General features: G+C 43.4%; 1 protein-coding gene across 1 annotated transcript in view; it reads left to right on the top strand.

The window, feature by feature from the left end:
* Positions 1–11051, top strand: part of LOC137346281 (class I histocompatibility antigen, F10 alpha chain-like) — a 29772-nt gene extending 18721 nt beyond the window's left edge. Inside the window, exons 5-8 of the mRNA XM_068009748.1 lie at positions 2117–2236; positions 2848–2880; positions 4365–4400; positions 9298–11051. Of these exons, the coding sequence (XP_067865849.1) occupies positions 2117–2236; positions 2848–2880; positions 4365–4396 (185 nt within the window). The 3' untranslated portion in view covers positions 4397–4400; positions 9298–11051. The remainder of the gene's footprint in view (positions 1–2116; positions 2237–2847; positions 2881–4364; positions 4401–9297) is intronic.
* Positions 11052–15756: the final 4705 nt, after the last annotated feature.

The raw sequence follows: 15756 nt of genomic DNA, 5'->3' as shown, positions 1-15756 counted from the left end.
AGATTCCCTGTTTCTACCCTGATGACTGCCTTTATTAAACACCTCCATCAGATTATTGTTTGGTTAATGGACAGAAAACAGAGAGTAGGAATAAATGGGTCATTCTCAGTTGACAGGCTGTAACTAGTGGGGTACCACAAGGAACAGTGCTTGGCCCCCAGTTGTTCACAATATATATCAATGGTTTGGATGTGAGACCAAATGTAATATTTTCAAGTTTACTGATGACACAAAACTAGGTGGGAATGTGAGTTGTGACGAAGATGCAAAGAGGCTTCAAGAGGATTTGGACAGACTGAGTGAGTGGGCAAGGACATGGCAGATGGAATATAATGTGGAAAAATGTGAGATTATCCACTTTGGTAGCAGGAATAGATGTGCAGAGTATTTCATAAATGGTGAGAAATCGGGAAGTGTTGATGTCCAAAGGGACCTGGGTGTCCTTGTTCATAAGTCACTGAAAGCCAACATACAGGTGCAGCAAACAATTAGGAAGGCAAATGGTATGTTAGCCTTTATCACAAGAGGATTTGAGAACAGGAGTAGTGAAGTATTGCTTCAGTTGTACAGAATCTTGGTTAGACCACACTTGGATTACTGTGTGCTGTTTTGGTCCCCTTACCTGAGGAAGGAAATTCTTGCCATCGAGGGAGTGCAACAAAGGTTCACCAGACTTGTTCCCGGGATGCTGGGACTGTGCTATGAAGAGAGATTTGGAAAACTGGGCCTGTATTCTCTGTATGTTGGCCTGAATTGCAAGAGGATTTGAGTACAGAAGTAAAGAAGTCTTCCTGCAATTGTATAGAGCCTTGGTGAGACCGCTCCTGCAGTACTGTGTACAGTTTTGGTCACCTTACCAAATAAAGGATATATTTGCCACAGAGGGAGTGCAATGCAGGTTCACCATGCTGATTCCTGGGATGACAGGATTATCATATAAGCAGCAATTGAGGAGACTGAGCCTGTATTCTCTGGTGTTTAGAAGAATGAGAGGTGATCTCATTGAGGCATACAAAATTCTGACAGGGCTCGACACGGTAGATGCAGGACGGATGTTTCCCTGACTGGGGGATCAAGATCCAGGAGCCACAGTCTCAGATTACAAGGTAGGCCAATTAGGACGGAGATGAGGAGGAATTTCTTCACTCAGAGGGTGGTGAATCTTTGGAATTCTCCACTATGAATGCTCAGTCTTTGAGTATATTCAAGATGCAGATTGATAGATTTCAGATATTAAAGATATCAAGGGATATGGGGATATGAAGGAAAATGGTGTTGAAGTAGAAGATCAGCCATGATCTAGTTGAATAGGGGAGCAGGTTGAAGGGCACTGATTTCCGAATTTCCTATATGTGTTCAACCTTTCCGATTTCTCTTTCTCAGGTTTAACATGGATGATCTCACACTGCCCACATTGGGTAAAACTACAATAGATGGAATTCACTCATTTAATCTGTCATTGTCCCTTCACTGTGTCTCCTAACTTCGTGCCATCTGCAAACTTGGATCGACAACTCTCTATTCCTTCATCCAGGTCATTAATATACATGGTGAAAAGCTGAGGCTCCAGTACAAATCCCTGAGGAATACAACTTATCACATCCTGCCAATGGGAGCACATTCCCGTTATCCCCATTCTCTGTCTCCTACCTCCCAACAAATTTTCACCCATGTTAAAGATTAACTCCAATTCCGTACGCTCTTATTATTGTCAATAATCTCTTGTATGGAACCTGATCAATTACCTTCTGGAAGTCCATAAAGACCAGATCCATAAACACTCCCTTATCCACCATGTTAGTGAGCTCCCCATAAAATACAATGAGATTAGACAGACGTGACCTACCCTTCACAAATCCATACTGACTCTCTCTGATCAGCTGATTCTTGTTTAAGGGCTCTGGAACTCAGTCTCTGACCATTTACACCACCATCAATGTGAATCTTCAGTGACTTCACTGCAGAGTGAAATCAGGCGGGTGTAAAACCAGCATTTCAACCAATCCCAACAATTCCCAACAGGCGGGTTCAGATAAAATTGTCCCCAATCAACACAGAACTGGGAATGGATCCAGGAACAGAGAGACAATCCTGATATTATTCAAATGTGTTTCAGAAATCCCTGAAAACAATGGGGGACGCTCACATCTTGGAATTATAACTGGATCAGTGATCGCTGCACTGGCTGTTTTATTGGGAATAATCGGAATAATCATCTGGAAAATGCAACGGAGAGGTAAGAATCTGAGAGAGGGGAATGTGGAACGGAGGGGACAGAGTGAGTGTGAGGGAATCTCCTGTACTGGGAGTACAGGATACTGAGAGGGGAGAGTGAGGGAGAGGGGAATGTGGAACTGAGGGGACAGAGTGAGAGTGAGGAATCTCCAGTACTGGGAGTACAGGACACTGAGAGGGGAGAGTGAGAGAGAGGCAATCACTGAGAGGGAAAAGTGAGAGAGGGGAATGTAGAACTGAGGGGACAGTGAGTGTGAGGGAATCTCCAGTACTGGGAGTACAGGACACTGTGTTGAATGAACGGATTTAATTCCCACACACAGGTACACTCGTATAAAGACGTCTTGTTCACTGTCTGATCTTCCTTTGTGTGATTGGCCCAGACCAGGTCTAATGTCGAACATCAAACCCAGCACTGACACTCACATCCTGACCTACTGTATATAGATGGAATGGGAGAGATCTACAGTATCGATATAAAGTGTAAGGATGGAGGAGAGTGTCAGACTGTGTATTTATTACACAATCTCTATTCCCTCACACTTGTTGTCTGCTCACTCTCTGATAATGGGTTATTCCCCATTCTAACTGACATTTATTTTGATTCCACAGATTCACCAAGTATGACCTACACAACAGCTCACAGTAAGTGAATGAGAGACAGATTGTTTGGAATGAAATGGCAGGGATTTAAAGTTGGAGAATTAAATTCTCCTGAGAATTCTCCGAAAGTGGATTCTCAATCCCATGGCCAAATAGTGGAAAAGATGAGGATCAGAGTTAGAAGTTGTTTTTCCAGAATTCACTTTGTTCTTCACTTTGTTCTTCTGTTAAATTTACAACAGGGAAAATCCGAGCCATGGTTTTGACATGTTTGTGAATTATTTCACAATCGAAGCTGAAGATTAACCATGCAGAATATTGAAATGTTCATCAGAGAGTTTGTTTCATGAATGAGGAAGAAGGGAACAGTTCAGGAAATAGGGATCAGAATGGGAACATCTCCAGTCTCTCCCCCTCCACTCCTGCAGTCACTGACTCGGGGAGAGGAACATAAGAAATAGGAACAGGAATCTGGGTCCCTCAGGCCTGTTCTATTGTTCAATAAGATCATTGATGAACATCTACAACAAGAGCAGTGATTGGAAAAGGTAGCACTGTTCCCATTGGAACAGAGAAGGGTCAGAGGTCATCTCATAGAGTTTTCCAGATGATGAAAGGTTTTGATAGAGTAGATCAAGAAAAATGATTTCCTCTGGTGAGTGATGAATAAGGAGGTTAGAGATTTACAATCATTGGGAAATGAACTCGAGAGGAGAGGAGAAGAAATTAATTTTCACTCTGAGTAGTTGGGATCTGGGACACTCGACCTGTAAAGGTGATGGAAGCTGATTCCATGAAGAATTTGAAAAGGGATTTGGACAGATACATCAGGATGTGGAACTAAAAGGGTTACAGACAATGTGTGGAGATATGGGACCAAGCATGATGGCTCATTCAAAGATCCAACACAAGAGGATGGGCTGAATGGACTCCCTCTGTGCTGGAATTTTCTATGATTCCAAGACACTCAACTTCAACTCAGTTCCAATCCACTTTCCCACTTTATTCCCAGATCCTTTGATTCCCTTCGTGCTGAAGACTCTCTCAATCTGTGTTGAATATCCTCATCGACTGAGTATCCACAGCTCTCTGGGATCAAGAATTACAAAGATTCACAACCCTCTGAATGAAGACATTTCTCCTCATCTCAGTCTGAAATGACTGACCCCTTATCCTGAGACTGTGTCCCCTGGTTCGAGACTCTCCAGTCAGGAGAAACAGTCTCTCAGTATCTTCCCTGTCAAACTCTCAAAGAATTTTATATCTTTCAATGAGATCATCTCTCATTCTTATAACCACTGGAGAATCTCGACCCAAATACTCAAATTCCACAGGGGAGGTCACTGCTGACCTCCAGTCCCTCACCCTCCAATTCCCCGCTCAGTGCTCATTTATCATGTGTGAGGTTGTTTTGTTCAGGCTGGGAGATGATTGAATCCTGGACCCAGTCAGAGATATAGATTATCGCATACTCTGTATTTTTATACTTTATTCACGTTTCTCACATTCTGTTTTTCTTTTCACAGCTTCTGATGTCTTTGTTCCAGCTCCTTCATGATTCAGTAAGTGAAATTTCAATTTCCACCTATTTATGTATTTGTGACATTAACACTGTCCTCCTGACCCTGTCTCACCCTCCCAGACGCTGTTAAAACCTGTCAGAATAATTATACTGTCCTCCTGACCCTGTCTCACCCTCCCAGACACTGTTAAAACCTGTCAGAATAATTTCACTGTCCTCCTGACCCTGTCTCACCCTCCCAGACACTGTTAAAACCTGTCAGAATAATTTCACTGTCCTCCTGACCCTGTCTCACCCTCCCAGACACTGTTAAAACCTGTCAGAATAATTTCACTGTCCTCCTGATCCTGTCTCACCCTCCCAGACACTGTTAAAACCTGTCAGAATAATTTCACTGTCCTCCTGATCCTGTCTCACCCTCCCAGACACTGTTAAAACCTGTCAGAATAATTTCACTGTCCTCCTGATCCTGTCTCACCCGCCCAGACACTGTTAAAACCTGACAGAATAATTTCACTGTCCTCCTGATCCTGTCTCACCCTCCCAGACACTGTTAAAACCTGTCAGAATAATTTCACTGTCCTCCTGACCCTGTCTCACCCTCCCAGACACTGTTAAAACCTGTCAGAATAATTTCACTGTCCTCCTGATCCTGTCTCACCCTCCCAGACACTGTTAAAACCTGTCAGAATAATTTCACTGTCCTCCTGACCCTGTCTCACCCTCCCAGACACTGTTAAAACCTGTCAGAATAATTTCACTGTCCTCCTGACCCTGTCTCACCCTTCCAGACACTGTTAAAACCTGTCAGAATAATATCACTGTCCTCCTGACCCTGTCTCGCCCTCCCAGACGCTGTTAAAACCTGTCAGAATAATTTCACTGTCCTCCTGACCATGTCTCACCCTCCCAGACGCTGTTAAAACCTGTCAGAATAATTTCACTGTCCTCCTGACCCTGTCTCACCCTCCCAGACGCTGTTAAAACCTGTCAGAATAATTTCACTGTCCTCCTGACCCTGTCTCACCCTCCCAGACACTGTTAAAACCTGTCAGAATAATTTCACTGTCCTCCTGACCCTGTCTCACCCTCCCAGACACTGTTAAAACCTGTCAGAATAATTTCACTGTCCTCCTGACCCTGTCTCACCCTCCCAGACGCTGTTAAAACCAGTCAGAATAATTTCACTGTCCTCCTGACCCTGTCTCACCCTCCCAGACGCTGTTAAAACCTGTGAGAATAATTTCACTGTCCTCCTGATCCTGCCTCACCCTCCCAGACACTGTTAAAACCTGTCAGAATAATTTCACTGTCCTCCTGATCCTGTCTCACCCTCCCAGACACTGTTAAAACCTATCAGAATAATTTCACTGTCCTCCTGACCCTGTCTCACCCTCCCAGACACTGTTAAAACCTGTCAGAATAATTTCACTGTCCTCCTGATCCTGTCTCACCCTCCCAGACACTGTTAAAACCTATCAGAATAATTTCACTGTCCTCCTGACCCTGTCTCATCCTCCCAGACACTTTTAAAACCTGTCAGAATAATTTCACTGTCCTCCTGACCCTGTCTCACCCTCCCAGACACTGTTAAAACCTGTCAGAATAATTTCACTGTCCTCCTGACCCTGTCTCACCCTCCCAGACACTGTTAAAACCTGTCAGAATAATTTCACTGTCCTCCTGACCCTGTCTCACCCTCCCAGACGCTGTTAAAACCTGTCAGAATAATTTCACTGTCCTCCTGACCCTGTCTCACCCTCCCAGACACTGTTAAAACCTGTGAGAATAATTTCACTGTCCTCCTGATCCTGTCTCACCCTCCCAGACGCTGTTAAAACCTGTCAGAATAATTTCACTGTCCTCCTGATCCTGTCTCACCCTCCCAGACGCTGTTAAAACCTGTCAGAATAATTTCACTGTCCTCCTGACCCTGTCTCACCCTCCCAGACGCTGTTAAAACCTGTCAGAATAATTTCACTGTCCTCCTGACCCTGTCTCACCCTCCCAGACACTGTTAAAACCTGTCAGAATAATTTCACTGTCCTCCTGATCCTGCCTCACCCTCCCAGACACTGTTAAAACCTGTCAGAATAATTTCACTGTCCTCCTGATCCTGTCTCACCCTACCAGACGCTGTTAAAACCTGTCAGAATAATTTCACTGTCCTCCTGACCCTGTCTCACCCTCCCAGACACTGTTAAAACCTGTCAGAATAATTTCACTGTCCTCCTGACCCCGTCTCACCCTCCCAGACACTGCTAAAACCTGTCAGAATAATTTCACAGTCCTCCTGACCCTGTCTCACCCTCCCAGACACTGTTAAAACCTGTCAGAATAATTTCACTATCCTCCTGATCCTGTCTCGCCGTCCCAGACACTGTTAAAACCTGTCAGAATAATTTCACTGTCCTCCTGACCCTGTCTCACCCTCCCAGACACTGTTAAAACCTGTCAGAATAATTTCACTGTCCTCCTGACCCTGTCTCACCCTCCCAGACGCTGTTAAAACCTGTCAGAATAATTTCACTGTCCTCCTGACCCTGTCTCACCCTCCCAGACGCTGTTAAAACCTGTGAGAATAATTTCACTGTCCTCCTGATCCTGCCTCACCCTCCCAGACACTGTTAAAACCTGTCAGAATAATTTCACTGTCCTCCTGATCCTGTCTCACCCTCCCAGACACTGTTAAAACCTATCAGAATAATTTCACTGTCCTCCTGACCCTGTCTCACCCTCCCAGACACTGTTAAAACCTGTCAGAATAATTTCACTGTCCTCCTGATCCTGTCTCACCCTCCCAGACACTGTTAAAACCTATCAGAATAATTTCACTGTCCTCCTGACCCTGTCTCATCCTCCCAGACACTTTTAAAACCTGTCAGAATAATTTCACTGTCCTCCTGACCCTGTCTCACCCTCCCAGACACTGTTAAAACCTGTCAGAATAATTTCACTGTCCTCCTGACCCTGTCTCACCCTCCCAGACACTGTTAAAACCTGTCAGAATAATTTCACTGTCCTCCTGACCCTGTCTCACCCTCCCAGACGCTGTTAAAACCTGTCAGAATAATTTCACTGTCCTCCTGACCCTGTCTCACCCTCCCAGACACTGTTAAAACCTGTGAGAATAATTTCACTGTCCTCCTGATCCTGTCTCACCCTCCCAGACGCTGTTAAAACCTGTCAGAATAATTTCACTGTCCTCCTGATCCTGTCTCACCCTCCCAGACGCTGTTAAAACCTGTCAGAATAATTTCACTGTCCTCCTGACCCTGTCTCACCCTCCCAGACGCTGTTAAAACCTGTCAGAATAATTTCACTGTCCTCCTGACCCTGTCTCACCCTCCCAGACACTGTTAAAACCTGTCAGAATAATTTCACTGTCCTCCTGATCCTGCCTCACCCTCCCAGACACTGTTAAAACCTGTCAGAATAATTTCACTGTCCTCCTGATCCTGTCTCACCCTACCAGACGCTGTTAAAACCTGTCAGAATAATTTCACTGTCCTCCTGACCCTGTCTCACCCTCCCAGACACTGTTAAAACCTGTCAGAATAATTTCACTGTCCTCCTGACCCTGTCTCACCCTCCCAGACACTGTTAAAACCTGTCAGAATAATTTCACTGTCCTCCTGACCCTGTCTCACCCTCCCAGACACTGTTAAAACCTGTCAGAATAATTTCACTGTCCTCCTGACCCTGTCTCACCCTCCCAGACACTTTTAAAACCTGTCAGAATAATTTCACTGTCCTCCTGGCCCTGTCTCACCCTCCCAGACACTGTTAAAACCTGTCAGAATAATTTCACTGTCCTCCTGACCCTGTCTCACCCTCCCAGACACTGTTAAAACCTGTCAGAATAATTTCACTGTCCTCCTGACCCTGTCTCACCCTCCCAGACACTGTTAAAACCTGTCAGAATAATTTCACTGTCCTCCTGACCCTGTCTCACCCTCCCAGACACTGTTAAAACCTATCAGAATAATTTCAGTACCATCTGACCCTGTCTCACCCTCCCAGACACTGTTAAAACCTATCAGAATAATTTCACTGTCCTCCTGACCCTGTCTCACCCTGCCTGTGTCTCTAATTTCAGTCTATTGATCAGTTAGTGTCCAGCCTGCAATCAGAGACAGTGTTCTACCCAGCAGGTGTATCCGTCCCTCCCCAACAACAAAAGGATATGAAGAAAGGAAGATTTGCATTTATATACCGCTTTTCACCATCGCAGCATGTCCCAATGTGCATTACAAGTAGTGACATTCTCTTGAAATGCAGTCACTGTTGTAATGTTTGAAACTTGGCAGCCATTCTGTGCACAGCAAGATCCCATAAACAGCAATGTAATAAATCATCTATTTTAATTGTTGGCTGAGGGATAAATATTGAGCTGAACACAGGGGGAAATCCCCAGATCTTCTTCAAAATAGTGTCATTGGATCTTTTCACTAACCTGAGAGAGTAGAGAGAGCCTCGGTTTAATGTCTCACCCAAAAGACACTAAGCAGACAACAAAAATCCACCTTAAATATACCATTCATCTTTACCACCTTAAATATACCATTAACCTTTATACCTTAAATATACCATTCATCTTTACCACCTTAAATATATCATTAACCTTTATACCTTAAATATACCATTAATGTTTACCACCTTAAATATACAATTATTTTTACTGCTTTAGATTTATCATTAATCTTAACCAGTTAAAATATATCATTACTCTTTATCACCTTAAATATACCATTGAAATGTGTTACTTTACTGTATCATTATTATTCATCTCTGTAAATGTCCATTAATGTTTAGTGATCACAATCATTTTAACACAGATACCGAGCTGTATATAAACTCCCGCAATCACACCCTGACCAATCCATGAGAAACTGTCTCAGAACGAAATGTTTAACCCTTTCTTTCCCATTTTTCAGGCCCAGCTTAAGTAATTGCCTTGATTCTGTCCATTCCTTATCTCAAAAAAACATGCTAAGCCAAATGAGGATTTTTAATTCATCGGTTGGAAACCTACATTAAACTTTTAAAAAGGAAAGCTGGGAGTCAAGATGGCCACCAAAATACCTTACAATTCAAAGGAAACAGGATGGAACAGATCCAAGACAAAGACCCCTGGGAAGAAGACCACCTGCTCCACTGTCTCCAATAACACCGAGCAGGACTTCAGGATCACAACCTCAGCCAGAAGACAACTGGATTAACAGACACCACAGACTGCATATAATTTGTATTTGTTCTGGACTCTAATCTAACCCAAACTATATCTCATCACTCTGTAATCTATTTGTGCGTCTGTGAGTCTCGTGTGTGTGAGTGAAAGTGTAGAGGAATTTATTTTTTTATTTTGATCGGGTTTAGACTTTTTTTAGTATAACCAACTCACCTCTTGTTTAAAATCAAGAAAACCTGTCCAGTTGGTTCTTTTATGTAAAGCCTGGCTCTGGGATAAAATTAAAATCTGACCCAGGCCCGAGTCCTGAATGCTGGACACAGAATATAGACCCGACCCGAGACATGTAGTCAGGTTTGGTCGGGTTCGGGTCGGGTAGCCAGGCTTTAGCTTTATGATCATAACAAAGGTAAAAGGTTAAACACTAACTGAAGTCGTAAGCAAATCCACTGTTTAAAAAGGAATAAACCCTGTTGCGGTCAAACAAGGAGAAAGGCAAGAGGGGAGTCTTGTGACCCCCTCCTCACCTGATCCTAACGCTTTGTGAGTTTACTGTGCACCACTGCAACACATTCCGAGAGCCTCATTAATGAATATCGAGTATGAATAGTGTTTTGACCAACTGCTCCAGTCAAAGTCCCCAATCAAAATATCGAATCTGATTGTGGTGGGAGAAATGCACTGTTAATTCAATCCCACCCTCCACAGATCCCCTAACATATCATTTTAAACTTTCCAAATTAAAGATTAGATTAGATTAGAGATACAGCACTGAAACAGGCCCTTCGGCCCACCGAGTCTGTGCCTACCATCAACCCCCCATTTATACTAATCCTACACTAATCCCATATTCCGACCAAACATCCCCACCTGTCCCGATACTTCCCTACCACCTACCTATACTAGTGACAATTTATAATGGTCAATTTACCTATCAACCTGCAAGTCTTTTGGCTTGTGGGAGGAAACCGGAGCACCCGGAGAAAACCCACGCAGACACAGGGAGAAAAGAAAGACCCATCTATTAACCCCCAACTAAGGCTAACCAAACTTTAAAATAAAAACAGGTGTCTTTAAATCAACAAATTAACTGTTTAATTAGAAAAAACTAAATTCTTAATTATTACTAAGACATAAACAACATTTAAAATAGAAAAAATCAGAGTCCTGGCAATTTTATAGTCCAATGTTGCTTGAAGTCCTCACAGCCGTGTGATGGGGAAAAAAGATTCTTCAACAGTAGAACAGTCTGTAGTCTAATTCCAGCAATAAGTGATGCTTTCCTTCTCCAGCGATGAATTTCAACAATTAATGACTTGCAATCACTTTTTAAATGAATCAATCTGACTTCAGAATTTTTGAGGGATAAAAGATTGTCATAGCCGATCTTCCATTCCTTCAGTTTCAATTATCAGAGATTTATGCTTTGGCTTGACTTTTTTGACATTTTGAGAAATAATCATAAATAAACAGACTAAATTCTCTTCCTTCAATTTAAAAGGGCTGAGAGCTGTTCTTTTATGTGTTAACACACAGCTGTCTGTTTGAGTCCCCTGTTAGAACAGGCTGTTTGCGCTATAAGCCAGTTCAAAATTAAATTGTAACAAATATATCTCTCGAGGCTCAGTCCAAGTGCCTGTATCCAAGGCAATGAGAATGAACCTTCTTGGTATCTCCTGAGGCCTGCTTGTTCTTAAAGCAGTACTGATCCGTTGCTGTCATAAAGACACACCACATATTTCCCGTAGAGAAAAAAAAGACGAAATCATGACAACAGGGACATTGTTGTCCATCCTTCCATATCACAGCAGACCCACAGAATTATAGCTCAATGTTTGCATTCTGTTCTTCAATCATTGAGAGTTATTTTTACTGGGAATGTCCTTCTACAGATTGAACAGTGGATCCTGGATACACCAGGTTAGAATCCTGATTCTTTAAGTGAGACTTTCTCAAGTAGTGTCTACATCCAGCATCAGCAATGTGATGGGTCTCACAGTCGGAGGGATCCTCAGGGATGGCTTTCCCTCACGCTTGTTTATCTTGAGCAACTTGTTCCCAGTTATGGACATCCATCTTGCAGTGTTTCAGAGAGGTTTTTAAACAGGCTTTATAACTCTTGCTGTTCACCTCGAAATGCTCCAGAAATGATCATCTTCAGGATTGGTTCATCAGCCACTCGAACACCGTGACATGACTATTGTCACCATGACTTCATGATCAGAGCTTCTATATCTGGCAAGTCAGCTCTTTGGTTACTTTGGTGTCAGGGATCTTGTTTAATCATCTGATCTTCATTAGTGGTCTCAGGAAGCTTGGGTGAAAGTGATTCCATTTCTTAATGTGGCCAAGAAGGATCTTGTGGGTAGATAGATCCATACAGAGTGAGATAGAAATAGGAAGACAGGTAAAGGGAGACCGGCAGAGATAGATATAGGCACACATATATAAGCTAATGCACAGAGAGAGATGTACACACACAGATATAGGCACAATGTTAGATACATCAGTATATATAGACACACACAGATAAACCAATGGACAGGGAGAGATGCACACATATAGATACAATGTTAGATACATCAATACACACACACACACTAATGGACAGAGAGTGATGTGCACACACAGATATAGGCACAATGTTACGTACATCAATGCACACACACACACATATATTAATGGTCAGAGAGAGAAATGTACACACACAGATATAGATCCAGTGTTACATACATATGTCCAGAGATGTCTCATTATCTGGGATGCAGTCAGTGCTGTGTTCGGAAGAGATTGAAAAGTTAGGGGATGTAGTTTTCCAGTCTGGCATGGTGAGATATCCCAGGCTTCATTAACCGAGAGCTCTTCAAGAACATTGACACAGCTGTTGCAGGTGACTGTCACCATGAGGGATGCAGCCTTCAGACACTGTATCCCCCAGACTGGGGAATTTAATAGAGGGGGTTTTACATTTAAATTCAAGGTATATCAGAGAGTTTGTGACAGAGGATCTGGATCGGCGCAGGCTTGGAGGGCCGAAGGGCCTGTTCCTGTGCTGTAATTATCTTTGTTCTTTGTTCTTTGTTTTACTGTTCCACAGATTCTCTTTACAGATACTGAAAGCAAGCTAAACAAGCACAAAGTAAATCAGGACAGAGAGTAAATGGTTAGAAATCGGATTGTCATGCAGACCGTCCCCACAAACCTGCCAAGAATGAGGCACTTGGATTTTGTCATATGAACATTGATTTTAAGCTGTTGCTGGAGTGAAGAAAGAACTTGTTTAAAAAAATCACCAGGCCTTTGGCTGGAAAGACATTTGCACATTAACAGACAGTGCTTGGAAGGACAAAGGACCATTCCCTGACACATTCAACTCACAATGGACTTTGAATCACCAGACATTGAAGGTGAGGAAGCTCACATTCCAGGATGACTGCTAAGATGGCCAAATCCACAAGGGTCAGGACTGATTTGATGAAGTCACATGGCTAACTGGCTGTTCAGGGTTTTTTGAACTAGCCACAGAGAGTTTGGACTCAGAAAGACTGTTCTCTCCTGGACTGAGTAGGTTTCTCCTGTCTGCTCCCAACGCTATCTCACAGAACTCCAAATCCACTGAAGACACAGGAACCCCAAGACAGAAAAGTCTCCGTTAGCGAACAAGGTTTAAGAAGAATCCTGGTCCCCAATGAAAAGCAAGATCTACCAACAATCAAGGACTCTACAGTGAGCGCGAAGAACCCTCTTCAGATATTGACTCAAACATTTCCACTTTATTTCTTCTGCTCTTTTTTGTCTCTATTTGCATGTGTGTAGGTGTGGGTGCATCATGTATCTGTAGGCGTTAACCGAATTAGAGTTTACATTTCAGTTTAATAAATTAAATTTTTTGTGCTTTAAACCTAAGAAAGCCTGTTTGCCTTATAATTAGAAAGCGGTGAACTAAGATTCACCAAGGGGGAGCGAAAAACATGGTGTGTTTAAAATTAAACCATGTTACAATAAGACCAGGTGAAGGCTGAGAGGGAACCCTAGACCCCTTTCTCACCTGGTCGTAACAGAAATTTGGGGGCTAGCGTCCGGAATTGAACCACAGACAAACAAATGAAATTGGAAGTGCGAAGCCAAATTGTTCCCCATTAAAAAAGAGCAACATCTTAATACAGGTTTTCTTGTGGTTGTGTGCGATTGAATACTAACATGTCTGCAACTGAAGCTATTAGTTCTCCATGCCAGGGTGAAGTAACTTGAGATAAGTTAAAAACACTGTCTGCGGAGGAGTTGAGAAAAATGGCTGAGCAGTGTGGGGTCACTGTACATGGCAAGGTTAGGAAGTCTGAACTCCTAAGGTTAATGGCCAACCATTTTTCCCTTGTATCCGAAGAAGCAGAAACAGGGTTAGAAGCAGACCCAGACAGGGTGTTGTTAGCAAAGATACAACTGAAACAAAGAAAACTTGAATTAGAGGAGAGGGAGAGAGAAAGAATATTCCGTAAGGAATGAAAGAGAGAGAGCTGAAGCGGCTTGAGTTAACTAGGGGCCGACAGAGTAACCCCAGTGAATACATGGCCAATATGGAGGAGCAGAATTCAGGGCTGGGTATAAAATTGTTAAAATTAGCTCAACTAATCCAAAAATTCAATGAGGAAGATGTGGAAGAATTTTTTGTGTCCTTTGAGAATTTGGCAAGGTAGCTAAAATGGCCAGCTGAGACCTGGCCTTTTTTATTATAAACCAAACTAACCGGAAAAGCTCACGAGGTTTATTCCCTGTTGCCAGATGAGAGTTCATCAAATCATGAACTGACCAAAAATGCTATCCTTGGGGCATATGAATTAGTACCCGAAGCCTATCGCCAAAAGTTTAGAATCCTCAAGAAGCAAGCTAATTAAACTTATCTGGAGTTTGAAAGAAGTAAGCAGCTGGCTTTTGACCACTGGCTGAGGGCTCTTAAATTGCAGCTCAACTATGAGGTTCTCAGAGCAGTAATTCTGTTTGAGGAATTTAAACACTCTCTCCCACTCTCCATAAAGACCCATGTAGAGGAGCAGCAGGTTCAGAGAGCCCATCAAGCGACCGTCCATGCCGATGAGTTTGCTTTAATTTATAAGTCGGTTTCCCAGGGGAGAACCTTTCCTAGTCAGCCCCACTATTCCAAATAGGACAAAGGGCGGGAAGGTGATAGGAGCCCAAGCAGTCCTGGGAGGGAAAGGAAATCAGGAGACACAAGGGGCCCTCCTGTCGCCAAAAAGGAAGGTGCTGTGAGCAAGAGTGAGACCCGGAGATCTGTGTGCCTCCATTGTAATAAAGCAGGGTATTTAAAATCTCACTGCTGGAAACTATAGGGAAAACCAGTAGGGTTAATCAGGGCACACATACTCAAAGAAGACAGGACCCTTATGGGAAGCACAGCAGAACAAACTGTGGCTTTAACTGCAGTAAGAGTGCAAACCAGGAAGCTTACCACTGCACATGCAGGAAAATTTAATAGGATTCTGGAAGGTTACCAGAATGGTGGTGATTGTTATTGAAGGGCAGTGTTTGCCTATTCCCGTACACCGGGTGCACCTGGAGTGTGACCTAGTTTCGGGATCAGTGACCGTAGGGATTATCCCTTGTTTGCCTGTGGATGGGGTTGACCTGCTCCTAGGTAATGATCTGGTGGGGGTGAAGTTGGTAGTCCCCCCAGTAGTGAAAAAAAGACTGCAGGAGGTCAGAGAGACAGGGCAGTGGTAGGAGACGGACCCCTGTAATTTCCCTGCATGTGTAGTGGATCAGGTCATGATCAAACCAGCTCCCCCAGAGGAGACTGAATTAGCACTGCAGGCAGTTGACCATGAGGTCTACCTGTCTGAGACTTTCTTTGGAAAGTTAGGAGACCAGGGAATGAAATGAATGGATTTTCCCCAGCTGAAGCTCAGCGAGCCGACCCAGTATTGCGAGAGTTCGCACAGGCTGCCCAGTCTGAAAGTGAAGCAGAGGGAGTCCCTGATTGCTACTATTTAAAGAATGAGGTACTGATGAGGAAATGGAGTTCTCCTCCCAGACCTGAGACCAAGGAGTGGGCAGTAGTTCACCAGTTAGTGGTGGCACAGAGATACTGGACAGAAATATTCAGAAGAGCCCACAAAACTACAGTGGCTGTACATGCCATTATACAAAAGACCAAAGCCAGCATAAGACAGTAGTTTAGAAAATCATAGAA

The sequence above is a fragment of the Heterodontus francisci genome, chromosome 29 (assembly GCF_036365525.1).
Source record: "Heterodontus francisci isolate sHetFra1 chromosome 29, sHetFra1.hap1, whole genome shotgun sequence".
Taxonomy (NCBI): Eukaryota; Metazoa; Chordata; class Chondrichthyes; order Heterodontiformes; family Heterodontidae; genus Heterodontus; species Heterodontus francisci.
This window is presented reverse-complemented; position numbering and strand designations above follow the sequence as displayed.